Source organism: Protopterus annectens, chromosome 4.part1 (assembly GCF_019279795.1).
Source record: "Protopterus annectens isolate FY-2018-M chromosome 4.part1, PAN1.0, whole genome shotgun sequence".
NCBI lineage: Eukaryota > Metazoa > Chordata > Ceratodontiformes > Protopteridae > Protopterus > Protopterus annectens.
The window spans coordinates 574,893,682-574,921,376 of NC_056734.1; the positions used below are offsets into that span (position 1 = coordinate 574,893,682).

The window sequence follows — 27,695 nt, forward strand, 5'->3', positions numbered from 1 at the left end:
TTGGCTTTGTCCAGGTTTTTGTGCTAAGAGATTGAGAGCTATGGTGAGAAGTGAGAACTGAATTCACTAAATGATAGCCATTTAAGTTTCAGTCTTCCTATCTTTCATGAAACTGCTGATTTGGCATAGTGGTATGTTGCTCTGACTGTAGTGTGCAGGGTCCTGGGTTTGAGACTTGCCAGTGGAATGCATGGTGGTAACAAAACATTTTATTCTAGCAACTTTCCAAACTATACAAGCAATGTTTAAAATGTGTCCCTGGCTTTTGGCCTTTTGTACCGCCCCCCAAAAAAAAATGAAATTGAAAATAAGTGTGAGAAGCTATGCAAGATGCCTATTAATTACACTACTGTCATTCTATTTATAGTGTGGGTGTGTGGACACACTGGAAGTAGACTTTTATGATGGAAATATTCTGAATTGGTCATTATTGGTTCATGCATTTTGTTTCATTGCCTACAGCTTACTGGAAAAATGTTCAAACAATAAATGTAAAATGCACTCTGTCTAACAAGTGTGTTGTATTATACAAGGCATATAATTTAATAAAGTCAGGAAGGTGCATCAAAGAAAACATGTATGTTTCTTGTTTTGTGTGCAAGGGGTCAATGATTTAAAAACAGCCCAAAGGTAATCTTTATCCACCACTGGCCAAATGCATTTTCTTTGAATGTGGTGTGGGTTTCAATGCTGCTTCAATGAATGTGTGTTTCAAGGGCAGAGAAGTTTTAATGCCATGTCTATTTTCGTTGTAACACATTGTTGTTTTATTTAGCAGATGTCTATTGGTGTTTGTGCATTGGGCTGTAAAATGTAAAAATAAAATCCAAATAATCATTGTATTAGTAAAGCAGTATGCGTGCACACATTAGTGTTTATGGTAAATGGGAAAAATAGTCAGGTAATGGGACATTGGAATGGCTGCAGGTGGACTCTAGTGCCATATTTTGGTTGTCTGTTCTTCAGTTTGCATTTAAAAGTTGGTATCCCACAATTCCATTGTAGAGGGTGGGGTTACGTAATTGTGTATGCAAATTAGATGCTGATCAGCGTACAGATTTGTACCTATTTTTCATGGGCCTTGTCCAGATTTTTGATGTTTCCAGTTGAGAGGTATGGATGGGGTGCAAATATTCTACATTTAAAAACTAACTCATAAAAGTGAATGCAAAAAAGAATCTACGACAACCTTTCCTGAAGTACCTTAATGAAAATAATTACTGGCAAGAATCGGTTCATAATCTCTTTCAGGTCATAAAAAAAATCATCCTATTTCTTGATGACTCTAAGCTGGAGTGATGGGCAGTGTTTGAAGTAAAAGACACAGCAGTCTGCTTCAACACTTCCAGAGGCATTGCAATATAGCTGGGGAAAGAGAACCCTGAGGTACTATATAAGCTTGGGGAGCAACTTAACCATAGGAGATCAGTAGAATGATAATTAATTAGAAGGGTTATTGTTAAAGAAAATAATGAATAATCATGTACCAAGCAAAAGAGAAGCAGCCAGGTCAAACCAAGTGATATGGTATATAGGTAAAACCTGGTTGCCTTGTGGTTTTGGCATCTTTTCAGGCTTGTTGGCTGTTGGTGAAGCACCCACCAAGAGGAGAAAACGCTGAGAGAAGAAAGGAGCCACTTTTGAGATTTTAAGTATTTTTTTCTGTTTATTTGCTAAGTTTTTCTGCATAGCCGCCTATTTTGAGCATTTTCTGGCTTGTTAAACTTGATTTCTGCATTAGTAACTGTATTTAGAGCACAACCTAGAGCTGTTTACTGAATTTCCTGTTTGCACTTATTTTTAAAATCGTTTTTTACTCAAAACTTGCATTTTATCTATCTTTGGCCTAGCACTCTTGTGTGGGGTCATTTACTGCACTGTTATAACTTGTTGATACTTGTGAACCTCTGCTATCTCTGAAAAAAACAAAAACAAAAAAATCTTGCTTTTTTCCCACTTTTCTGAGATTTAAAAAAGTTCAGTTACAGGCTTGCTGTTCTTGAACTGTTTGTAAGTTTCTTGGAGGCCATTTTTTGCTTGGGCTAAAGGGAAGTCTCTCTGTTGATCAGTGGCAGTGAAAAACATTGAGCAGCCTGCCTGCCCCTGTGGGAGTGGTTACTGACTTGAAACTGTAGTTTTATTGGCCATTTTGGGTCATTTCCAAACTCCTTCATCTTCCTCTCTTAAAACCTGGTTGCTTCATGGTTTTGGTGTCTTTTCAGGCTTGTTGGCTGTTGATGAAGCACCCACCAAGAGGAGAAAATGCTGAGAGAAGAAAGGAGCCACTTTTGAGATTTTAAGTACTTTTCCTCTGTTTATTTGCTAAGTTTTTCTGCATAGCCGCCTATTTTTAGCATTTTCTGGCTTGTTAAACTTGATTTCTGCATTAGTAACTGTATTTAGAGCACAACCTAGAGCTGTTTACTGAATTTCCTGTTTGCACTTATTTTTAAAATTGTTTTTTTCTCAAAACTTGCATTTTATCTGTCTTTGGCCTAGCACTCTTGTGTGGGGTCATTTACTGCACTGTTATAACTTGTTGATACTTGTGAACCTCTGCTATCTCTGAAAATAAATAAATAAATAAATCTTGCTTTTTTCCCACTTTTCTGAGATTTAAAAAAGTTCAGTTACAGGCTTGCTGTTCTTGAACTGTTTGTAAGTTTCTTGGAGGCCATTTTTTGCTTGGGCTAAAGGGAAGTCTCTCTGTTGATCAGTGGCAGTGAAAAACATTGAGCAGCCTGCCTGCCCCTGTGGGAGTGGTTACTGACTTGAAACTGTAGTTTTATTGGCCATTTTGGGTCAATTCCAAACTCCTTCATCTTCCTCTCTTAAAACCTGGTTGCCTCATGGTTTTGGCATCTTTTCAGGCTTGTTGGCTGTTGGTGAAGCACCCACCAAGAGGAGAAAACGCTGAGAGAAGAAAGGAGCCACTTTTGAGATTTTAAATATTTTTCCTCTGTTTATTTGCTAAGTTTTTCTGCATAGCCACCTATTTTGAGCATTTTCTAGCTTGTTAAACTTGATTTCTGCATTAGTAACTGTATTTAGAGCACAACCTAGAGCTGTTTACTGAATTTCCTGTTTGCACTTATTTTTAAAATCGTTTTTTTTCTCAAAACTTGCATTTTATCTGTCTTTGGCCTAGCACTCTTGTGTGGGGTCATTTACTGCACTGTTATAACTTGTTGATACTTGTGAACCTCTGCTATCTCTGAAAAAAACAAAAAAACAAAAAAAATCTTTGTGCATAGCGCAACAGTGTGCAGCGCCGCCTAATTGGGTTTAAACTATTCCTGGCTCCACAAAGTCTGCTCTTCACTTTTTCCCTTAGAACTGCTCTATCTCTCAATTTAAACACCATATTCTCATTCTAAGGCCCTTCACTGGTCCAATTAAGTAATCCTACAAGTTAGCACTATTAAACCATAAGCACTACTTACTCTTATACTCTCTACGATTACCCTGTCCTCTATTGGTCCATCTTAACAGTTTCCCTATATTACTCTAGCATGTCCAAAGGTCAGTCAGTGGTTTCCTCTCCAGTCCAGCTGGTGAATCTGGGAATTTTGAGGCAATGTTACAACTGTCTCATGTACACGGACAACCCTCTCCTCCTCCAAACAGGTTCAAATATATGTGAGAGATGCAACTATTTAGCCAAACTGGAGGCTGAACTCTCTCATCTCAAAACTGGTGTAACCAGTCAGGAGGAGAAGGTAACCTCACACAACACAATTCCAGTATCACATAGTCCCACCACATCAGCGAACCAAACACATAAATACACAAAAACATACTCGGAGGCTCTAAATAAAAATCTACCTAAGCAACAGAGACCTCCAAAGCAGACATCCAAACAAACGCTACCTCAAAACAAAACACGCACAACACATAGCCCACTAAGTCAGTGTGCGAAGCAGCCACAGCCCTTATGGCTGAATAACACACCTGATACTCTTGTAATAGGTGACTCTATTGTCAGACACACTGACGTCCCGCTCACCAGGCTGAATAAAGAGAAGGTCATGGTGAGCTGCCTGTCGGGTGCTAGAATCCGTCACATAACGCAAGCACTCAGGTCACTCCAAAGCAAATACAAATATGACTCAGTCATTGTACATGCTGGTGTGAATGACCTGAGACGTACCTCCCTGGACTACATGAAAAGAGACATAGAGGAGCTCTCTGATCATGTAGCCCAGGCTGGTATGACCCTGACCTTGAGCAGCATCTTACCTTCACCTAGAAATATGCCACAGTACAAAGACAAAATGATCGATTTTAACAATTGGCTAAAATGTTGGTGTCATTCAAAGGGGATCCAGTGTCTGTCAGCCTGGGATGACATGCTCGACAAGCCACATTGCTTCGCTAGAGACGGCTTGCACCTGTCACCACTGGGCTTTCGGATATTGGCAAAGGCTCTTGCCACCCCCATAGTGCCTTTTTTAGGCAAGGCTCAAAAGTCAAACCCACCCCCATAGACAGCACAAGGAACAAGAAACTAAGGGTAATGCTGCTTAACGCCAGAAGTCTTAACCTCAAGATGCATGCACTCGAAGCTCTCCTCAGTATGGAGAACATCGATGTCTGTGCAGTGACAGAAACCTGGTTCAAGGCTCCAGAGAGCACCCCAGCACTACCAGGCTATACCTCATATCATGCTTTTCGGCCCCAAAACCCGGACCGATCCACAAAAGGAGGGGGAGTTTCCATATTTCTCAAGGATATCCACACCTCCAGGTTAGTGGCATTGCACGAAATATCGGAGACCATCCATGTGCAACTAACAGTGGGCAAGACTGCTTTTCAGTTTATAGCATCCTACAGACCACCCTCTCAAAGTCAGGAATCCCACTCAGCTTTCCTGAAAACATTGGAGAACATGAAGATCTCTCCGAACACCATTATATTGGGCGACTTCAACTACCCAAACATTGACTGGGAGCACTACTCAAGCCCCAGCACCTCAGCCCAAAGGTTCCTGGAAATTATAAACTCAAATGCTATGGAAAAACTAGTCACCACTCCCACAAGAGGGGACAACATACTAGACCTGATCATTACCAACATGGGGACTTTATGCTCCACACCAGAAGTATATCCCTCATTGGTAAGATCAGACCATAAATTAATTTCACTGGATGTCCACATCCCGACCCCACCCCCAGCCTAGAAAACCACAGTGAAAAACTTCTCAAAAGCAAACTTCTCACTTCTCAAAACTGAAGTGGAATCCTTCAAGGCCCCAGGGCCAGTGGAAACTATGGCCCAAACTGCAGAATCCTATATAAACGCATTCTACGGACATCTCCAGGAATGCATGGATCATGCTATCCCAAACAAAACCAAGACCCAATCATCCAAAGGCAGGCGTCTAGTCTGGTGGACCCCTGCCATAAATAAACTGTACAACAGAAGGAGGAAGCTATTACATGATAGAGCAAAATCCCTAATAGGGAAGGCATCTCTGATCAGTACTAGCAAAAAATTACGATCCCTCATAAAATCCTCCAAGGCCAGCTTCGAGAGAAAAATTGCACAGGACACCAAAGACAATCATAAGGCTTTTTTCAGTTATGTTAGGAACCTGGGATGCAATTCCCAGACTTGTTCTGAGTTGATTCTAAATGACAAAAAATACACTGAACCCACAGACATCGCCAATATCCTGGCAGACAGGTTCAGTGCAACCCCCCCCCCAAAAGAGCAAATATCTATCCCGGCAAAGGGCTGCCTCCCAAACATCTCTGATGCTCAGGTGAAGGCTGCCCTCTCCAAAGCAAAAAACACTGCTTCCATGGGACCAGATGGCATCCCAGGTTGCGTCCTACATGAACTCCAAGAGGAACTAATCCCTCAAATAAAACAGCTATACAATCTCAGCCTCACTACAGGATATGTGCCCACAGAATGGCGTACAGAAACAGTGGTCCCACTCCACAAAGGTGGAGCCTTTACGGACCCTGGAAACTATCGCCCCATAAGCCTGACTAGCTTAGTCTGCAAGGCTATGGAGAGGATCATCATGGAGCTCATAAACAAAGACATTGTGGACCTACAGACACTAGATCCTACCCAGTTCGGCTTTGTCAAGGGCAGATCCTGCCTTTTGAACCTGGTTGACTTCTTCAAAACAGTCACCAAAGCCATAGATGAAGGGAAGGTAGTCCACACAGCCTATCTGGACCTTGCAAAGGCATTTGACACAATACCCCACTCGGGCATCATTGGTAAGCTATCCAGCTTAAATATAAACCCCTATGTCACAAGATGGGTCGCAAACTGGCTCAAAGACAGAACCCACAGAGTGAGAGTTGCTAGAGCCATGTCAGACTCGAAACCGGTCACAAGTGGCGTCCCACAGGGTTCTGTCCTGGGACCACTCTTGTTCGGTATATACTTTTCTGAGGTACAGGCAAACATGGGAGGACTATGGCTCACCAAGTTCACAGATGACTGCAAACTGGGTGCCATAATCGACTCTCCAGCTGACACAAACATCCTTCAAAAAGGTCTCACAGAGACAGATAGCTGGTGCCAGTGCCATGGTTTAAATCTAAATGCCAAAAAATGTATAGTCATACCCTTTGGCAAAAACAATGTGCCCAGAAATTACCACATAGGCAGAAACCTATTAAGTACAGAGAAAGTTATTAGGGACCTGGGGACCCAAGTTGATAGCAATCTCTCCTTTGAAAACCACATTGCCAAAGTGGTTAGAAAGACCTTCTACATACCCCACCTCATCACGAAGGGTTTCACATCTAGATCAAGAGAGGTAATCGTGCCTCTTTATTCATCCCTCATCAGGCCCAAATAGATTACAATGCCCCTTTTGGGATGTACCTTACCCGACACCTGCAGCAATTAGAAAGACCCCAAAAGTATCTCACCAAGAGGATCAAGGGTCTCAAACAGATGCCATATGCTGCTCAGTTAAAAAAAACTCCAGCTCTACTCAGTTGCATACCGCCTACTTCAAGGCGATCTATGCCTGACATACAAAGCTATGTCAAATCCAGAATTAATGGACATGCTCCACCTCAGTAAATCTAAATCTCTTAGAGCCACACGCTCGAGGGACTTGAACCTCAGCACAGAAATAAATAGAACTTGCTGGAGGGACAGGTTCATAACCCAGAAGCTCCCTTCGCTCTGGAATAGAATTCCAGTTCATGTGAGGCAGAGCACCTCACTGAATCTCTTCAAGAAGAATCTCGATAGGTGGATGGGGGATCGTAGGTTTGTCCCAGGGATTACTCCCATGTCACTATTAGACAGAGGCACAGTAAACTAAACCTTAAAAAGGGCACAGTATACTCAAATCAAGGGGTGGCGTAAGCCATACAGAATCGGGCTAGGCTTATAAATGCCCCAGGGCAGATAGCCTAGTATGAACCTATGAACCTATATATGCGGAGGTGCAGTATCCATGGAAAATAAAGAGATGATACTACTTTATCAGGTGCTTATAAGATCTGTGGGCAGTTCTGGAAGCCCTGCATTGGGAAAAAGATCACACTGCTGGACAGGAGAGAAAGAAAGGAGGCCAGACTGGTGAGGGAGATGGTGGGTGATATATGATGGGAGGTTTATGGAGCTGGACATTTTTCAATTGACAAAAAAGGTTGGTGGTGCAATTGAGAAAGATAAAGGAAAAAAGGGAAATATGAGGGGCTAAAGTTGAAACAAAAGAGCAAAGCTGGTAGAGGAGGACATACCTACTAGACAGAGGAAACCTAGTTCATCCAAGAGTTTAGGAAGTACGTCTTCACAGAAAGGGTGGTGGTTAGGTGGAATGAGCTTCCACTTTTTATGACAGAGGCCAAAACATTTAAGATGTGCAAAGGAAGTTTACGATACTTGGATTAAGAAGAAGGAAAGGGAGCAACTTTCTTGTGCTAGCTTTGGCAGACCAGACATACACTCTTCATCGTGACTCTTCTTTGTTTGGCATTTTATAGTAATAATAATGATAATGCTAATGACTCTCATTTTCAATCACATCACTACATTCATTTTTACAGTTTTCAGCTTTCAACAATATGAGATATTCATCATGAATGCAGTTCAAAACACATACTTTCCTCACTCAGATTATTTGGCTGGGGAGTTTCTGAAACTTGCTTTCGTTCAGACCCATCAAGTAGGCAAGTCAGTGTAATCTGTATAAAAAGACACACCTCAGAGGAGTCTGTCAACAACTGAATGCACCCTTCTAAGTCAAATGCAACCAAATAAATGAACTATTCCTTACCTGTGTTGAAGGCACTGGTTCCAGATCAGTACAAGAGTTTGATTCCAAAGCATTCTTGTCACTGTTGATTTCCGTTTGTGATCTGTTCACTGTAGGCCTAGGGTTAACAGTCATATTATTTAAGCTGTAGTACAGATTATTAATAAAGGCTAACTTATTTCCTGAGCCATTTCATATAAATACGCTATGTCACTGACAGCATCTTAGCTCACAGTTAAACATTTTAAACTGTTTTAAATTTCTGGCTGTTCATGTCTTACAAAAACTCAATAAAAAAGAAGAAATACAACTTTCAATAATTTGTCATGGCAGAAATATACCTCATTTAGCACAGTCACTTGCGGTTCATTTACTAAATAATGTAGAAATACTGCAGCCTTAAAATCATGTTAAGAAAATTTGTGTTGGAATCTATGAAAACATCATCATTGTCATTTCTGTGTTAAGACAGTCATTAATATTACAATGAATACTTGTTACAGAAAACTAGACATATAAGTTTATAAATCTGAATGAGAAGCAGAAGTCTTACTGTCATTCGATTTTATGTGTATAATTTTAATGTAGCTAGTATAAGGTTAAAATGATTTCCTGTTGTTATACACAGCTATATAGTGAGTTATGACACTAATTTGAAATAACTTGTGACAGATGGTGTGAAATTAAAATGTTTTGCACCTAAATCTATTAATACTGAACACTGATTGCTAGTCAGCTTTGAACTGGTGAAAGAATGCAGAGTAATTCTCAGACACTCAGAATCACATGTTGTGGTCCTTTTCTTCAAATTTTTATGTAATGTAAAGTGGCTTTAGTGAACGCAGAATTATCCAATATCTGCCCATATGCTGACAATAATATTTTCCTCTTCTGATAGCCTTCAGCAAAATGCACTCAAGTCAAACATTTGATGAGTGAACAGAAATAAACGAGTGCTTTTCCTCAAGATACAAGGTCAGCTGTACACAACATTGTTTGCAGGCTGACACAACCGATTTACACTGCATAATTTATGGAATATTTGAATGAATGATCTAATTTTTGTAACAAAATGGTTCTTCTATAGTTTAGCTTTCATAATGAATTTGGGGGCTGCCATGCCACTGATAAGGAAATGCAGTGTGAAATATGTGGAAACATATCTTAGGAACAATACAATTATACTAAAGATATTTGGTCTTTCTGTCAGAATTTCTGGTCAAAAGCCTCAAATAAAGATTGGTTACGATGTTCTAGCTAGATAGTGGAATGGCTTCAAATTAAAATGGGGAAATTATAATACATTAGGGTAGTTGAGGAACTATGGTTTGCAACAATCTTTGGGTCAAGACATGGTGCTTGCCAGTACAAACACAGCTATGGCCTTAAGACACTACAGTGTTAGTGGTTCAAAGCAGCAAGATTGTAATAAATATTATTAAGATGAATGAAATTAACACAAAGTTTAGATTGTAAATTATTTAGTCCATTAATTTATATTCTTTCATAATTTACAAACTGTTTATAACTGTATATGTTTTATGCATACATATACATGTTTTCTCATGTAGTATTTTTGGCATTTTACATGCAGATTTTTTTTCTAAATATTTTTTAAATGATATTTTTTAGAAGATTAATTTTAATATAACAATATTTTTAAAGTAAGATATGTCAGGACATGTTGACCATTTGATTAAGATGATGTTAGTGTTTCATTTGATTAAGATGATGTTAGTGTTTATCATCGCTATTATCTTTGTTATGAATAGAGTAAAATGGTCATGTGATATATTAAATAGAGTATATTAAAGGATAGAGTTAACATATTTATTTAATTTTAATGAAGTCTAGCTGTGTAAGAGATGAAAACATTGACTAATACAAGTGTTTGCAAATCGTTTGCACATTCATGTATTAAATTATTTAGCTCTGGCTGTTTTGTCTGGAGATTCCTGTAATACAATTTTGGTGCTTTTTCCGTAACAAAATTAAATAAACCTATGTGCTAAAACAGCAGTGGATGATTAAAAAAAAACACAGTGGGGCTGTTATGCAGTAAACAAGTCTCCACTGGTGGTGAACTTTGTTTCTGGAAGACAATTTGATACCTACATTTCTGAACATGAAAATGGAATTTCAAACATCCTTGCATGACATTACTGCTGAAGCATTTAATTCTTACTCACTTTTTCCTACAGAAGGAGATACTATCAAGGAGTATACTGCCTCTAACTTTGTAGTATATTAAGAACTACTTTGCTTCAGCACATTTCTGTGCATGTCCCTCTGATTGTACCTCTGTAACCATCCTAATGAAAGTAAACAGGAACACCAACTATTAGATCCAGTTTCAGGTATTCATTTAATAGGCATGCAGTCTAATGCAAGAATAGAAAAAAACAGCAAACTGGTGGTAAAGTCATGCCCCAATGTGTAAAAACATTCTTGTGGTTCCTGGGTACAAAAGTGACTGATGAAGAAGAGGTAAACAGAGAAGAAGAATAACATAGTAAATGTGATGAAAAACTCAAGCTGGTGAGATGGCTGATCTAGAGGGAAGAATTCTGGGCACTACACCGGAAAGGGACTCAAGAAATTATAAATAAATAAATAAATGAATAAAGTGGGATATCTCACTGGCTCATAGTCCCTTTTCATGGGTGAGGCAGGAATAACATCTAGTTAAGTGACTTGCTGAGAGCCCCACAGTAGGGAAATGGCTGCTGTACGAATCAAACCCAGGACTGGGACTGCTGCAGGGTTCATAGGTTCATAGGTTGGTACTAGGCTATCGGCCCTAGGGCCTATACAAGCCTAGCCATAACAATTCCATGGCTATTTCTTCCCACACTATTTACTTCCCTGGACCCCTGTCTAGCAGGGCGACTGACGTGATCCCCGGGGTGAATTTCCTTTTTCCCATCCAATCATCAAGGTTCCTTTTGAAGAGGGCCAAAGAGGTGCCCTGCTTGACATGTATGGGCAGTCTATTCCAGAGAATATTCTTGAGAGGTACATACCAAATGGGGCATTGTATTCTCTAATGGGTCTAATGAGGGATGAGTACAGTGGGACAATGACCTCCTTTTTTCTGGATGAAAAGCCCTTAGTGATGAGGTGTGCCACATAGAAGGATTTCCTGGCTGTTGTGATGATGTGGTTATTGAAGGTGAGACCTCTGCCCACCTGTGTCCCTAAGTCTCTTATCACACTTTCGGTGTTTAGTGTACTGCCACCTATGTGCTAATTCATGGGTACATGTTTTTTCCCAAATGGGATAACTATACATTTCTTGGCATTGAGCTTGAGCCCATGGCTCTGGCACCAAGCATCTGCTTCTGTAAGGCCCTTTTGTAGAGTATCCACATCATTTGGGGATTCAATAATAGCTCCCAGTTTGCAGTCATCTACAAACTTTGTTAGCCAGAGTCCCTTAGTGTTGGCCTGTACTTCAGAGAAGTGGATGCCAAACAAGAGAGGTCCCAGGACTGAACCCTGAGGTACTCCACTTGTCACTTGTCTGGAGCTGGATTTGGAGTCAGCTACCTTTACAGTGTGGGTTCTGTCAGTAAGCCAGTTGGCAACCCATGAGTTTCAGTATCTTGGGCTTTTACTCGGATATGAAGGTAAGTCAGATCAGGGAAATGGTGGGCAGATGCCCTACATCAATGGTAATACTGCAGGCATGGTGCCTGGAGGCGATGCCAGAAATGACTATTGTATGGATTTTGTAATTCATAGGCCAGTCACTGCTGCTATCTTTATAAACTGTAATGCTCTTTGATTAGTGATCAAAATGATAAGATTAACAATACAAGTTGCAGAAATGCAGGTATTCTATAGGGTAGATGAGCCCACTCTCCATGACAGAGTCAGGAGCTCTGCAATCTGAGAAGGTCTGACTCAGAGTACAAATGATGCTCCATTGAAATTACAGGAGACAGCGGAGATGGTTTGGTGGTTCCATCACTAAAATGAAACTTTTGTCTGATTGAAACTAGTAAGTTTGGGCAAAAATGTGAGCAATTTTAAAACAGAAACTAAATTCAAAAGGGCTAAAATAAGGAAAAAAACATTTTTGCAGAAGGGGCTTCATCTACCTGCACTACAGCATACAGCATGCTTGCTATGTGTGTGTGTGTGTGTGTGTATATATATATATATATATATATATATATATATATATATATATATATATATATATATATATATATATATATATATATATATGGCCTCGTTGAAGGCTGGGTGTTGGGCTGGCACCTCAGCACCATAAAAATCTACTGCCAATCATTAGCGGACCAGAGTTCTGCTGTGGCGACCCCTAACCGGGAAAAGCCGAAAGAAGAACAAGAATAGCCTATTAAGAAAGCTAGCCCAGTAATTAGCTATAAATTTATGGAAAAGGGAAACATGACAATTTTAGAGTGCTTTCTGTAAATGTGAATAGTATTAAGAATATAGTAAGAAGAATAGGAATTTTGGAGTAGTGCAATACATGTGATGTATATGAAATTATATTAGAATATACATGGTCTTTAACAAATGAAGAAAGATTACAGACAGAGAAACTATTGGGAGGAAAGATAATCTGGAATTTAGGAAATGAGAGATGTTCTGGAATTGTATTCTGTAGAAATACAGTAAAGATATTAGATGTAACTTTAGTTAAAATGGGAAAATTAATTGCAGATTTAAATTGGAAAGAACAAGTCTCTAGACTGACACTGCATTCTTATCTGAACTGCTAAGAAAAGCAAATTTTATTTCATCAGATTTTTGACATGTAGTTATAAATATGAATGTTATCATAACAACAGACTTTAACTGTAATTTAAGAGGCATGCATAAAAAGAAAGAAAAGGATATAAGAAAAAATGTTAGAAGCTGTAAGACGTGTTAAGTTAAAACTTTGGGACAAAAATTCATGGACTTACAAAAGTGGTGTGTATAGAACTGAAACAGATTATTTTATAGTATCAGAAGATTTAGTTATAGGAGAAGGGGAGGTAGTTGAAACAGGATTTTCTGATCATCTTGCAATATGGTTAGACATAAAAGAAAACAAGGAATGTATAACAATAGGTAAGGGAATAAAAAGGATAACTGAGAAAACTTGGAATGAAAAAGGAAAGAGATGAGTGATACAGTTATGGAAAGATCACATTACTATGAGAACATTTTATAAAACTTGGTTTGAATGGTGGATGTTATTTAAAGAACAATATAAAAATGTTTTTACAGTGGAAATATGACCTGGAGAAAGCAGAGTAAGAAAAGTATAAAAGAACATATAATGATGCACTGGAAGATTTAGAACATGCTAGAAAGTACTTTGACAAACAAAAGAGACCTCCAAGGCAGAAACGCACTTGACCACCACTATACAGCATCAACCACAGGACACATAGCATACCTTCGCAGTGTGCCCCTCAACTAAGCCCTTAAGGCAATACACTTTGCCAATACACTAATCATAGAAGACTCTGTAGTGAGGCATGCAGACGTCCCACTCACTAGGTTGAATAAGGAGAAGGTAACAGTCAGTTGTCTATCAGGTACCAGGATCCACCACATAACACATGCCCTCAGGTCTATCCACAACAAGTATAAGTATGTCCATGTGAGTGTGAATGACCTGAGATAAACCTCCCTGGACTACATGAAAAGAGATATGAAGGAGCTCTCGCATTATGTGGCCCCAGGCTGGTATGACCCTAGCCCTGAGCGGTATCCTACTGTCACCCACAATGATACCACAGTACAAGCAGAAAATGATTGACTTCAACAATTGGCTAAGTTTCTGGTATCATTCTAAGGGGATCCAGTATCTATCTCCATGGGATGACATGATTGACAGACCTTGAAGCTTTGACAGAGATGGCCTGCATCTGGCACCCCTGAATTTCCGGGTACTTGCTAAGGCTCTTGCTACCCCTATAATGCCTTTTTTAGGTGTTGTTCCAAAGACCAAAATTCCACTGTAAATGCAATCTGAGGGTCATGCTGCTCAATGCTAGAAGTCTAAATCTCAAGATGCACTTGCTCGAAGTGCTCCTCAAAATGGAGAACATCTATATTTGTGCTGTAATGGAGACCTGGTCTAAAGCATCAGAAAGCACCCCTGCACTTCCAGGCTAAAATTCATTCCACACCTTTCGGCCCCAAAACATGGCCGGAAGCTCCAAAGGCAGTGGTGTTTCCATATTCGTAAAGGATTTGTACACCTCCAGACTAGTAGCCCAGCATAATGCATCTGAGATACTTCAAATACAACTAACACTGGGTAAGATGGTGATTCAGGTCATAGCCTGCTACAGGACCCCAACTATGTCCTTAGACTCACACTCCACATTCTTAAGCACCCTGGAATCAATCAAGATCTAGCCCAATACTCTCATACTAGCAGACTTCAACTACCCGTCCATCAACTGGGAAAACTACTCAAATACCAATGCACTGCCCAATGCTTCCTGGAATTCATCAGTTCCAATGCTCTGGATCAGCTCATCCTAACCCCCACTAGAGGAAGCAACATCCTTGACCTGGTTATCACTGACATGGGCAACCATTGCTCGACACCAATAGTCGATTCCTCCCTGGTTATATCTGACCACAAACTAAGCACCATGAAATCCACATCTCACCCACTCCCCCCACAAAGGTAACCACCTTGAAAAACTTCTCCAAAGCTGACTTTGCGCTCCTAAAAACAGAGGTGGCTAACTTCACTGCACCCATGCCAATGGAAGATTGCTGCATGACAGCCAAATAATACACCAATGTTCTGTACGAACACCTACATAAATGCATGGAACTAACCATACCCAATAGAACCAAACTGCTCTCCTCCAAAAAAGGGAAGCCAATCTAGTGGTCCCCAGCCATCAATAAACTCTACAATAGAAGGAAGAGACTATTGCAGAAAAAGGTGAAGTCCCAAGACTGGAAAAACTCCTTTATTAGCCTCAACAAAAAGTTGAGATCCCTTATCAAATCCTGTAAACCCAGCTATGAAGGCAGAATTGCGGGAGACACTAAAAACAAGGACAAAGCCTTCTATAGCTATATCAAGAACCTCCATGGCAATACCCAGATTTGGTCCTAGTTACTGCACAATGGTACCTCCTATACTGAGCCAACAGATATTGCCAACATACTGGCCGACAGATTCACTGCAAACTTTACCCCTATCTCTACCCCCAAAGGGACCAATCACAATACCAAATGAATGCCACGTACCCAGCATTTATGCAGCACAAGTAAAAGCTGCATTGTCCAAGGCCAAGAACATGGTGTCCGTGGGACTTGACAATATCCCATTCTGTGTTCTACATGAACTACAAAATGAACTGGCACCACATCTGTGTGCCCTGTTCAGTCACAGCCTTACCTCAGGCTTTGTCCCTACTGAATGGTGCACTGCACCAGTCATCCCTCTCCATAAAGGGGGAGTGACTACAGACCCTGGGAATTATTGCCCTATTAGCTTGATGAGTCTGATATGTAAAGCTATGGAGCGAATCATCATGGACCTGATTAACAAGGCTACAGGTAATCTCCAAACCCTGGACCCCATGCAATGTGGCATTATTAAAGGAAGATCCTGCCTACTAAACCTGGTTGACCTCTTTGAGTTAGTCACCAAGGCTGTGAATGAGGGTAAGGCAGTACAAACTGCCTACCTCAATCTGGCCAAGGCCTTTGATACCATTCCTCACTCAAGAATTATTGATAAACTCACCAAACTAGTCATCGTTGTTTGGCATAATGATATATCCCCCAACTCCCTGTCTCAATAGGTGTTCCCCAAGGATACATCCTTGGACCCTTACCCTTCTCCATATTCACTAATAATCTAGTCTCTGCTACCAAACAAGCCACTCTCATACAGTACCCAGATGATTCCACCATCATCTGCTCAGCCCACTCCCTACCTGAACTTTAAAATACCACACAGGAAGCCTTTTCCTCGGTTGAAACTTGGCTTTCAGATGCACAATTAATACTTAATCCAAACAAAATGAAACTCCTCATCTTCCAGCCCACCAAACACAATCAAAACACCACCAAATTCAATATTATAGCCAATGATAACACCATTATCCCACCAACAGACCACACCAAACTACTTGGAGTTGAAATTGACAATAACCTCAAGTTTGGCATCCGCATCTCATTAACCATAAAAAAGTACACAAACAACTAGGAGCTTTCTAGAGAAATAAGCAATTCCTCACCAAAACAGCCAAGATTTTAGTTGCAAATAGCCACCTTATCTCCACCCTACTCTACACCTCTTCAATATTTACCAACCTAAGGCAAAGTGAGTTATGTAAACTCAAAGCTTGCTACAACAAAATAGCAAGGTTTGCCACTGGCAAAAACTACCATAGCCACCACTGCACCTCACTTACTGAACTAGGCTGGGTAGAACTCAATCACTTCCTTCAATGGTACCAACTCTCACTCACCCACAAACTACAAATCATCCTCTAAAAGTCCCCAACCTCCAAAATCTACTCCAACCCTATCATACCACCAGACCACTATGCTCCAGCAACAAAAATCAATTACAGGTAACTAAAACCAGGAACTCTGCTGGAGAAACTCTCTTCTCCTACTCCATAGCAAAATTATGGAATATGCTTCCTCACACTATAATGTTGGTGTCATCACACACTAACTTCAAAGCTGCTCTAAAATCTCATCTAAAAGAGCAGTGGGCATGCCCCTGTAACAAACCTCTCTAACATCTCTACCTCAACCTCTCTAATCCCTTTCTTCCACCCCCCTAACTACCTCAGATTGCAGCCAAATACATTGCTTGTAAACCTATATCTCAGCTGTAATCTTAGCCACTGTTATTCAAGGGTAGTAGCTGCTAGCTCAACTATTAAAATACTTGTTAGTCTTTATGGCACCAATGATATAAGTGTTGTACCATGTAACTAAATAATTTCATTTTGAACTATAACTGTTTACTACTATTGTTAAACAAAACCTACCTATACTTCTTGTAACTTGTAATTAATTGTTTTTAATTGTTGTTTTTATTGTGGAGCTTTTCTCCCTGGGCCTCTGCTGAAAAAGGACCTGTGTCCAGTCAGATTTTCCAGGTCAACAGATGTAAATAAATAAATAAATAAATAATCAACCCCTATATCACCAGGTCAGTTGCAAACTGGCTCCCAAATAGGATCCACAGAGTGAAAGTAGTGGGTTCCAAGTCAGACTGCTAACTAGTCACAAGTGGTGTCCCACAGGGATCGGTCCTGGGTCCTCTCCTGTTTGGCATCTACTCAAAAGTTCAGGCAGGCCAACACAGAGTGCCGCTGGCTGACCAAGTTAACAGATGACTGCAAGCTAGAAGCAATTATTAACTCCTCAAGTAATGCAGACATCCTACAGAAAGGCCTCACAGAGACTGATGACTGGTGTTGGAGCCATGGCCTTAAGCTTAATACCAAAAAAAAACCCATTGTTATTCCCTTTGGTAAAAACTCAGTTCCTACTAATTACCACACTGATGGGAGCCCACTGAACACTGAAAGTGTTATAAGAGATCTGGGCACACAGGTTGACAGCAACCTCTCCTTCGACCACCACATTGCCACTGTAGTCAGAAAGTCCTTCTATGTGGCACATCTCATAACCAAGGGCTTTGAATCCAGGAAGAAAGCGGTCATCATTTCTCTCTACTCATCCCTCATTAGACCAGTCATTGAGTATGATGCCCCATTTGCCAAGTATCTTGCTAGACACCTGCAATAGCTGGGAGAGGCCATAGATGCACCTCACGAAGAGGAGCCTAGGCTTTAAACACATGTCCTACAGGCTCAGACTCAAGAAACTTTAGCTATTCTCTGTCTCTTAACGTCTACTTAGAAGTGATCTCTGATTGACTTACAAAGCCATGTCTGATGCAGCCCTGCTAGAAATGCTACACCTAAAGAAATCCTAGTCCCTCTGCACCACACACTCCAGAGACCTTAACCTGATTACCTCAACCAACAGAACATGCTTGAGTTAGTAGTGTGTGTGTGTGTGTGTGTGTGTGTGTGTGTGTGTGTGTGTGTGTGTGTGTGTGTGTGTGTGTGTGTATATATATATATATATATATATATATATTTCTTAGATGCCCTTTGTTCATTTGCATCATTTCTATTTTTTATTTTTATATATTTTTTATATATTGTTGAGAGAAGTGTAGTGATGTTTTGTAATGTATCTTAGCTGTGTTCTTAATTTGATAATTAGTGGGCTTACTGGACTGGTTATCTTTTAATGAGACCTCTTTTATTAAGTGAACCTGTTTTTGTTGTTTTGTGGTCTGATGAAGCGATGAGTTTGATTGCGAAAGCGCTAACCGTGTATTAAATTTTATTTTATTATATTCAAGTTCTTGTGAAGCTGGTTTTATTTCTGATATATAGAAAAAAAAATATGGGTCTACTTCAAAAGACTGATAAACTGAAAATTCAAAATACTGAACAAATTTTTAATGCAGGGCCAAGCCCCCCTGCACCCCTCATGTAGGGAGCTGCACTCCCACACCCCCTGCTAACTATATATACCAACTACAAGATCGCACAACAGTGGAGATGGGGCAAATTCCATCATTCAGTCTTTAGGTTTTTCAGTCTTCTGAAGTAGATCCATATATATATATATATATATATATATATATATATATATATATATATATATATATATTAAATGTGGACATGATAGCATGTGGGTATTACAAGAATATTAATAGAAGAATATTTTATGCTACATGAGTTTCTTGGAATGAAAGACTCAATAAGATAAAGAAAGGAGCTTTTCCAGCAATTATAAAAATAATAAAATGGTGGTTGCAGAAGAAGGAGTGTGGCTCTAGTAAGGAAAATGTTTTTTTCTCCACTGTGAATGTTTGTGAAAAAGAGGTCTGTAGTTACAAAGATGTACATGATGTGAATATTATGTCTAATATGTATATACATTATAGTTGGTCACCTCATTTCAAACTACCTTAATATGTCCATTGTTACTGTTCAATGATAGAACCATCCAGGAAGACAAGACAAGCACATCAAGTGCACCAGGAGCTTACTTAAAACCACACATACCAGTGAAGTTTCTCAAATTTACAGCTGTGAACTGAGCTTCCAACACTTTCTGACTAAGTTAACAATATCGATGGTAACTTAAGGAATACTGCATATGGAGTATCTCGAATGGCACACCTATTACTTTAAGTATTCACTGCCTAATGTTGCTTATGCAATGGATTATTTCCCATGCATTTTGACCACCTTTGCCAAAGCAATGGCAATTTATGAAATACCCAAATGGGAATTTTGAATGGCACAACTGTTATTTCAGATATGCTCTGTGAACTTTTACTTACAGATGTACTGAGTGCCCCAGTTCCATATTTTGGAGTCTGTAACGGAATGGGCTGAATTCAGAGGTCTGCATACCTTTCCCATAGATGATACTGTCACTGAGTTCAATAAAATCTTCCTAGGCATTTTAAACACTCAGGCCCCTTTGGAATAAAAATAGCTAAATCCAACCCTGCTCCATGGATATCCTTAGCAACTAAACAGCTCATAAAACAAAGACACAAAGAATATACGGTCTGGATTTAAAAAAAAAAAAAAACAGCTTCCACTTTTGTAGCATATAGACAACTAAGAAACCTAACAAAACAGCTTATCATCCAAAGATAAAAAAGCCTATTACTCATCCAATCAAACCATGCACACTAATAATTTTTTGTGCTACATACAAAGTCTTAAAGTAATAGAGAGCTACTTAAACAATTGCCATTAAACCATTATATTCAGTTTAGATATTTTGCCATTTGATCTTTTAAACTTTCAGGCACTAAAACCTTCAGGTTTTTAGCCTCAGTCTTAGGTTCATAAGTAGGTACTAGGCTATCGGCCCTGGGGCCTATACAAGCCCAGCCAAAAAGGTACCCTGGCTTTTGCCACCCAAGAAAATTATTTTCCTGTGCCACTGTTGAACAGAGCCACAGAGGTGATCCCGGGGTGAATTTCCTATTTCCCATCCAATCATCAATAATTTTCTTGAAGAGTGCTAATGAGGAGCTTTGTTTGATATAGATAGGTAGTTTATTCCAGAGTATGGGAAGTCTCTGGGACAGGAATTTATCCCTTCGGCATGTTCTGTTTATTTTGGTGACAAGGTTTAGGTCTCTAGAGCGTGTAGCTCAGAGGGATTGGGATTTCTTTAAGTGGAGCATGTCCAACAGCTCTGGGTTTGACATTGCTTTGTATGTTAGGCAAAGATCACCTCTGAGAAGGCAATATACGACAGAGTAAAGCTGGAGTTTTTTGAGACGGTCAGTGTAGGGCATCTGTTTGAGGCTGGTAATCCTCTTTGTGAGGTATTTCTGCGGCCTTTCCAGTTGTTTGAGATGTCTTGTGAGGTACATACCAAAAGGGGCATTGTACTCTATAATGGGTCTAATGAGTGATGAGTAGAGGGAAACAATGACCTCTTTTTTTCTGGATGAGAAACCTTTTGTGATGAGGTGTGCCACATAGAAGGATTTCCTGACTAATGTGGCAATGTGATTATCAAAGGAGAGACTACTGTCCACCTGTGTCCCAAGGTCTCTTACCACACTTTCAGTGTTAAGTATACTACCACCTATGTTGTAGTTCATGGGTACAGAGTTTTTACCAAAGGGGATGACAATGCACTTTTTGGCATTGAGCTTGAGGCCATGGCTTTGACACCAGGCATCTTTCTCAGTGAGGCCCTTTTTTAGGATGTCCACATCATTAGGAGTTTCGATTATGGCTCCTAGTTTGCAGTCATCTGCGAAATTCATTAGCCAAAGACCTTCTGTGTTAGCCTGTACTTCAGAGAAGTAGATACCAAACAGAAGAGGACCCAGGATTGAACCCTGTGGTACTCCACTTGAAACTGGTCTGAAGTTGGATTTGGAGTCTGCTACTTTCACAGTGTGGGTTCTGTCAGTGATCCAGTTGGCAACCCATCTTGTGACATAGGGATTTATACCTAGTTTAGTGAGTTTATCTATAATTTCAGAGTGGGGGATGGTGTCAAAAGCCATGGCAAGATCTAGATAGGCTGTGTGAACCACCTTACCCTTGACTATGGCTTTGGTGACTGCTTCAAAGAAGTCTATCAGGTTTAGGAGACATGATCTGCCTTTTACAAACCCAAACTGGGTGGGATCCAGAGTTTGGAGATTACCAATGTCTTTGTTTATAAGTTCCATTATGATACGTTCCATGGCCTTGCAGACCAGGCTCATCAGGCTAATGGGGCGGTAGTTCCCGGGGTCCATGGTGGCTCCCCCCTTGTGGAGTGGGATAACCGTTGCTGTGTGCCATTCAGCAGGCACAAAGCCTGAGTTGAGGCTATGATTGAACATGCTACTTAGGTGGGGTGCCAGTTTGTTCTGTAGTTCGTATAGAATGCAGCCTGGGATGTTGTCTGGTCCCATTGATGCTGTGTTCTTGGCTTTGGAGAGTGTGGTCTTTACCTGTTCAGCCGTGATTACAGGAACTTTGCATTCTTCCGGTATAGAGATGGGCTTTTTAGGGGGTGAGAGGGGGGTAAAGTTAGCACTGAACCTATCTGCCAGGATGTTGGCAATATCAGTTGGGTCTGTATATTTAGTGCCATTGTGCTGTAACTCAGAGCAGATCTGAGTGTTGCCATTCAGATTCTTGACATAGCTATAGAATGCTTTTTATATGTCTTTAGAATCAGTGGCAATTTTGTTTACGTAACTAGCTTTGGAGGATTTTATCAGGGATCGCAGCTTCTTACTGAGGCTGACTAGGGAGCTCCTCCACTCGTGGGATTTTACTCTCTTTTGCAAGAGTTTCTTCCTTCTGTTGTATAGTTTGTTTATGGCAGGGGACCACCAGATTGGCTTCCTTTATTTGGAGGATAGCGTATTGGTTCTGTTTGGGATAGCACGATCCATGCACTCATGTAAGTACTTATAAAGTGCAATTGTATAGGATTTAGTAGTTGTAACTGTATTGTCCATCTGCATGAGTGTCATGAAGTTCACCACTTCTGTCTTAAGAAGCATGAAGTTGGCTTTGGATTTTTTATTATGGTTTCCTTAATGGGGGGTGGAGGCAGGATGTGGATATCTAGGGTAATTGGCTTATGGCTGGATCGGACCAATGAGGCATTGACTTCAGGTGTGGAACACCGGTCACTCATATTGGTAATGACTAGATCTAGAATATTGTTGCCCCTGGTAGGGGTGTGGATAAGTTGATCCAGGGCATTGGAGTTTATGAATTCCAGAAAGCGCTGAGCAAAGGAGTTGGTAAATGAGTAGTTTTCCCAGTTAATGGTGGGATAGTTGAAATCGCCCATTATTAGGGTGTTTGGTTGAACCCTAATATTTTCCAGTACATCAAGAAAAGAGGAGAGAGAATCCTGGGGCATGGTGGGTGATCTGTAGCAAGCCACAATTTGGATTGCAGTTTTGCCCAGAGTTAGTTGCACTTGGATAACCTTGGCTGCATTATGCTAAGCAACTAGCTTGGAGGTGTGGATATCCTTAATGAATATGAATACACCTCCGCCTTTGGTGTTCCGGTCCAGGTTACATGGCCGAAAAGTGTGGTATGAGTTATAGCCTGGTAGTGCAGGGGTGCTCTCTGGAGCCTTGAACCAGGTCTCAGTCACTGCACGGATATCGACGTTCTCCATTTTAAGGAGTACCTTGAGTGAGTGCATTTTGATATTTAGACTTCTGGCATTGAGTAGCATCACCCTCAGTTTTTGCTTGCCTGTTCCTGTTACGGTGGTAAATTTGTCATTTGAACCTTGCCTAAAAAAGGCACTATAGGGGCATCAAGAACCTTAGCCAGTATCCGGAATCCCAGGAGTGACAGGTGCAGGCCATCTCTGGCAAAGCATCGTGGTCTGTCAACCATGTAGTCCCAGGCAGCCAGATACTGGATCCCTTTAGAATGGCACCAGAAGCTTAGCCAATTGTTGAAGTCAATCATTTTGTCCTTGTACTGTGGCATCATTCTGGGTGATGGCAGAATGCTACTCAGGGCTAGGGTCATACCTGCCTGGGCTACAAGATCGGAGAGCTCTTCCATGGCTCTTTTCATGTAGTCCAGGGAGCTACATCTCATGTTGTTCACACCAACATGGACAATGACAGAATCATATTTGTACTTGTTGTGGAGTGACCTGAGTGCGTGGGTTATATGGTGGATCCTGGCACCCGACAGGCAGCTGACAGTAACCTTCTCCTTGTTTAGCCTGGTGAGTGGGACATCAGTGTGCCTGACTATAGAGTCGCCTATGACTAGTGTGTTGGGTACGTTGTTTTGCCTTATTGGCTGTGGTTGAGTGGCACACTGAGTCTGCGGGCTATGTGTCATTTGGGTTGTGTTGGGGGGTGGAGGTTGCTTGCATTTCTGCTTTGGAGGTCTCTGTTGCTTGAGCAGATTATTATTGAGAGCCTCCGCGAATGTTTTTATATTTCTATGTGTGGATTTTGGTGGTGGAGATTTAGTGAGACTATGTGATGAGTGTGGTGTGGTGCAAATGTTTACCTTCTCCTCTTGACTGTCAAGTTCAGTCTTGATTGGAGAGAGCTTTACCTCCAGTTTGGCTAGATAAATGCATCTCTCACAGGTTGTAGTGTTGGGTGGTAGGAGGAGAAGGTTATCTGTGTACATGAGGCAATTTCTACATTGCCCCAAGATGCCCAGATTCATCAGATAGACAGGAGAGAACACTGGGAGCTGACCCTTGGACATGTCTGAATAAAAAAAATATTTTCCTCTAGATAAGTGAGGAAAGTGAGTACAAGAGCTGTTTTTCTCTAAGCAAGTGAGGAAAGTAAGTACCAAAACTGTTTTCCTCTAGGTAATGAGGAAGGTTGAGTGCTGTAGTAATTAGTAGCTTATTTAGTGCTTACAAGTTCTGAACAAGTGCTGATCACGAATAAGCAAATTCAAGTGCTAAAACTAAGAATCTGTATCTGGACTAAACTAGTTACAGGAAAGGGGGGAAACAAGTGCAAATGTGGGCTTTTAAATCAGAAAGTTGAGAGAGATGGAAAAACTGCCCAAATGGCCAAAAACTACAATTGTATTTCTGGGTCAGAACCACTCCTTATGTGGTAGATAGGTTACCTAGTGCTTACCACTCCCACTGATAAGCTAGAAGGCTTCCCTCCAACACAGAAAGCTTTGGGGGGCTCAGAAGCTTACATACAGTCCTGGATACAGCATATCTGAATCTGGACTATTTACAGGAAAGGTATTTTTTTTTTTATATATACAGGAAAGTAGCTAAAATAGCAGTCAAAACAATTCAAATACAGTGTTGTTAGACCAAACAGTTTAAAAAATGCAATTAAATTAAAAATGACTAAAAACAATGCAGAAGGAGTCTATTAGGTAGAATGAGGTAAAGAGATGGGACTGGGGGGAGTGTCCCAGATCAAATCTACAGTGAGGGTGGGCAACTGCAAAAACCTCCAAATTTAAACAACAACACAGGAATAGGGAGGGTGAGTATGGGAAAATCAATACCTTCAGCAGAGATCTGAAAAACTATACAGTGAAGCAAAAACAACAGTGCACAACTCTGAAGTCAGCCAGCAATGATATAAAATTAGTCAAACAACAATTACCAGTACACAACTCTGAAGTGCCAGAAAAATATACTCAGCTCTGTATATCTCCAGATAGTTTGAAGAGCACTCTTTCAGTACACAGGAAGGCTCCAACAATGATATTCTGTTGTTTGATCAAAGGGTAACATAGCAGGTGTATGTGTGTGTGTGTGTGTGTGTGTGTGTGTGTGTGTGTGTGTGTGTGTGTGTGTGTGTGTGTGTATATATATATATATATATATATATATATATATATATATATATATATATACATACACACACACACAAAACTTATCAATGAACCAGCTGTATAAACCACCTCTTAACTACAATATTAACATTCCTGCCATACCTATTTCCCTTTCTTACCTTCACTTCTTTGAATTCGTAAACACTAATCACATTATCTGTTATCTATTTGATAAACCAATTAGTATACATCTTCAAATGTTCAGTGTTCAACATCTGCATAAATATTTTTGTACTGTACTAGTTTGCATTTATTACATATAAATGTAATCTCAATAGCAAATTAAAATGTGTACTTGTTAATGTATATTACATAATGTTTGTTCATGTGTTTTTCTGAATGTCAGATTTAAAAATGTTTGTAGTATGTTGAACTTTTCTCCATGGGCCTCCACTGAGAAGGGATTTTTGACCAGATCCAGTCAGGCAAACCTTATTTTGTGAAACAAATGGTTATATGCAGTGTAGTTAACTGATTTAACAAGGCATCGATTATGTAGTCTTTCTGGAGTGCAGTATGCTTTACATAGTATTTTAAATGTATATTATGCCATGAAGGCATATCTTCTCTATTTAGTTAAATCAAAACATTCATTTGTTTGATTTCAATCAACTGTTTTTTATATAAAGACTCCATTTACTCCATATTTTAACTCTGCCTACCATTTTAATCATAAAGAGTTATATATACATGTGATGTCTTAATTCTCCTGAAAAGCAAGTCCTGAATTTTGTTTTACTGATAGCATTTATTTCATTAACGAGGAAGGACTTTTTGGTAAGGGCAAGTGCCAACATTTCCCTTCCAAGCATAATATGACTAAAGTGAAAACAATCCACAATCAAGCAATATATATATATATATATATATATATATATATAGAGAGAGAGAGAGAGAGAGAGAGAGATCTGTTTGGTACTCTGACTAACAGACAATAACTTTATGCAATACATGCATTTAGTAATACACAAACAAACTCAGAACAAATTACTTCTCTATAAATTGGTATGTTGATCTATAGTCTCAGATATTCATCATGTGCTTATCACATAGTAAATAGAGTAGAGTCCCAACCATCACTTTTTTTTACTAATTGCCGTTTTTCCTAATACCTGTTTCCAAGAGCAAAAATGAAACATTGTCCTTCTGATTAATCTTTTCATTGGGGCTCATCTTTTTCCATTTCCCTTTGTGACTCAGATTGTGTCTTAACTATAGATTAACTAGTAAAACCTCAAACTCAAAGTCTAAACCATGGGGTATACTCCCAATACTTTCCATGGCTGAGCTGGAGTTCAAAAACATGTGTACTCCAATGGGTAGAGACACCTTCTGTATCACTGGAAAACTAAATTTACATTTTATATTCTAGTTACAAAATTATTTTATACATTCAGTAGACAAAATTGCTACATTAAAGCAACCTTGGAAAATTATGGTCAATGTTTACTGGTCTTCTTGCTGGGTGTCCGAATGTGCTACACCATCTGTTCCTTTTCATACCAGATCATAAAATGCATCAAAATTACCTGTGCCTTTCCCTTAACTGTACAAATAGCAGTCAGTGGCAACTGATTTGCATTATTAATAACCACTGACATTTTTGAAAAAAAAATTCAAGCCAATATTTTCATTTTAAAAAATCCAAGCAATACAGTTTTTATCTACTTTAGAGACTCCTGTCAATCACAAATTTCTTCATCTGACATTATCAGTATGTTCGGCATACATTTTCTCAAAGTATGCTTCACTCATCAACATCGTTGGTACAATGGCAGTATGACATATGATTATTTCCCAAAAACTGACTGTTATTTTCCTCTGTGTTTTCTGTTTGCTTCTTAATACAGTCTTAATTTACTAGCTAACATTCTCACTTCATGCAGAATAACTAGCTAGTCTTACATCCTTAAAACAAATGTTAGCGTTTTTTTTCAATAACCATTTTCTCAAAAGAAACTAAGACCATGCAGTTGATCAGAAATTCCCCTTCATTGACCACAGATGCTTAATTTCTGGCATTTCTATAATTTTCTACTCTAATTCACTATACCATATAAAAAATCCTTTAAAATGTTAAAAATCTAGCTGCTAAATGGCGAGAGTAAAGAAGATGGCCAGCTAGCAAAGTATTGTAAGATCTCACAAGTAGCTAAAGAAATTTAACTGATCCTTTGATCCATGCTAACTGATCTTTTGCTCCAAATAGCTAATTAAATAATAGGAAATACTTTAGCCTTTGTCAGACTGACTATCTATGTAATGGCAAAAGAATTGCAGGGGTTGGCTGTTAGTATGAAGTAATTTACAAATAAACTGATGCTATTACAGACTTGCTGACATTCATGCCCCTTAATTTATTGTGAATTCCATTCCCAGTGCATATTTTTTGAACACTTTTTGAACACAAAGTAGGAAGGCTTACCTAGTACAGCTTTTAAGAGAAAAGGGTAATACTATTGCATTACGGATACAGAGGCAGTTGGAATCCCGTATCTTGCTTCATACCTATACTAGATGCTTACCACATGGATGTC

At 39.7% G+C, this 27,695-nt stretch overlaps 1 protein-coding gene across 1 annotated transcript in view; it reads right to left on the reverse strand.

Moving 5' to 3' along the window:
* PEX5L (peroxisomal biogenesis factor 5 like) overlaps nucleotides 1-27,695 on the reverse strand; it is a 1,534,471-nt gene that overhangs the window by 871,863 nt on the left and 634,913 nt on the right. The window contains exon 5 of the mRNA XM_044070386.1: nucleotides 8,264-8,360. Within this exon, the coding sequence (XP_043926321.1) occupies nucleotides 8,264-8,360 (97 nt within the window). The remainder of the gene's footprint in view (nucleotides 1-8,263; nucleotides 8,361-27,695) is intronic.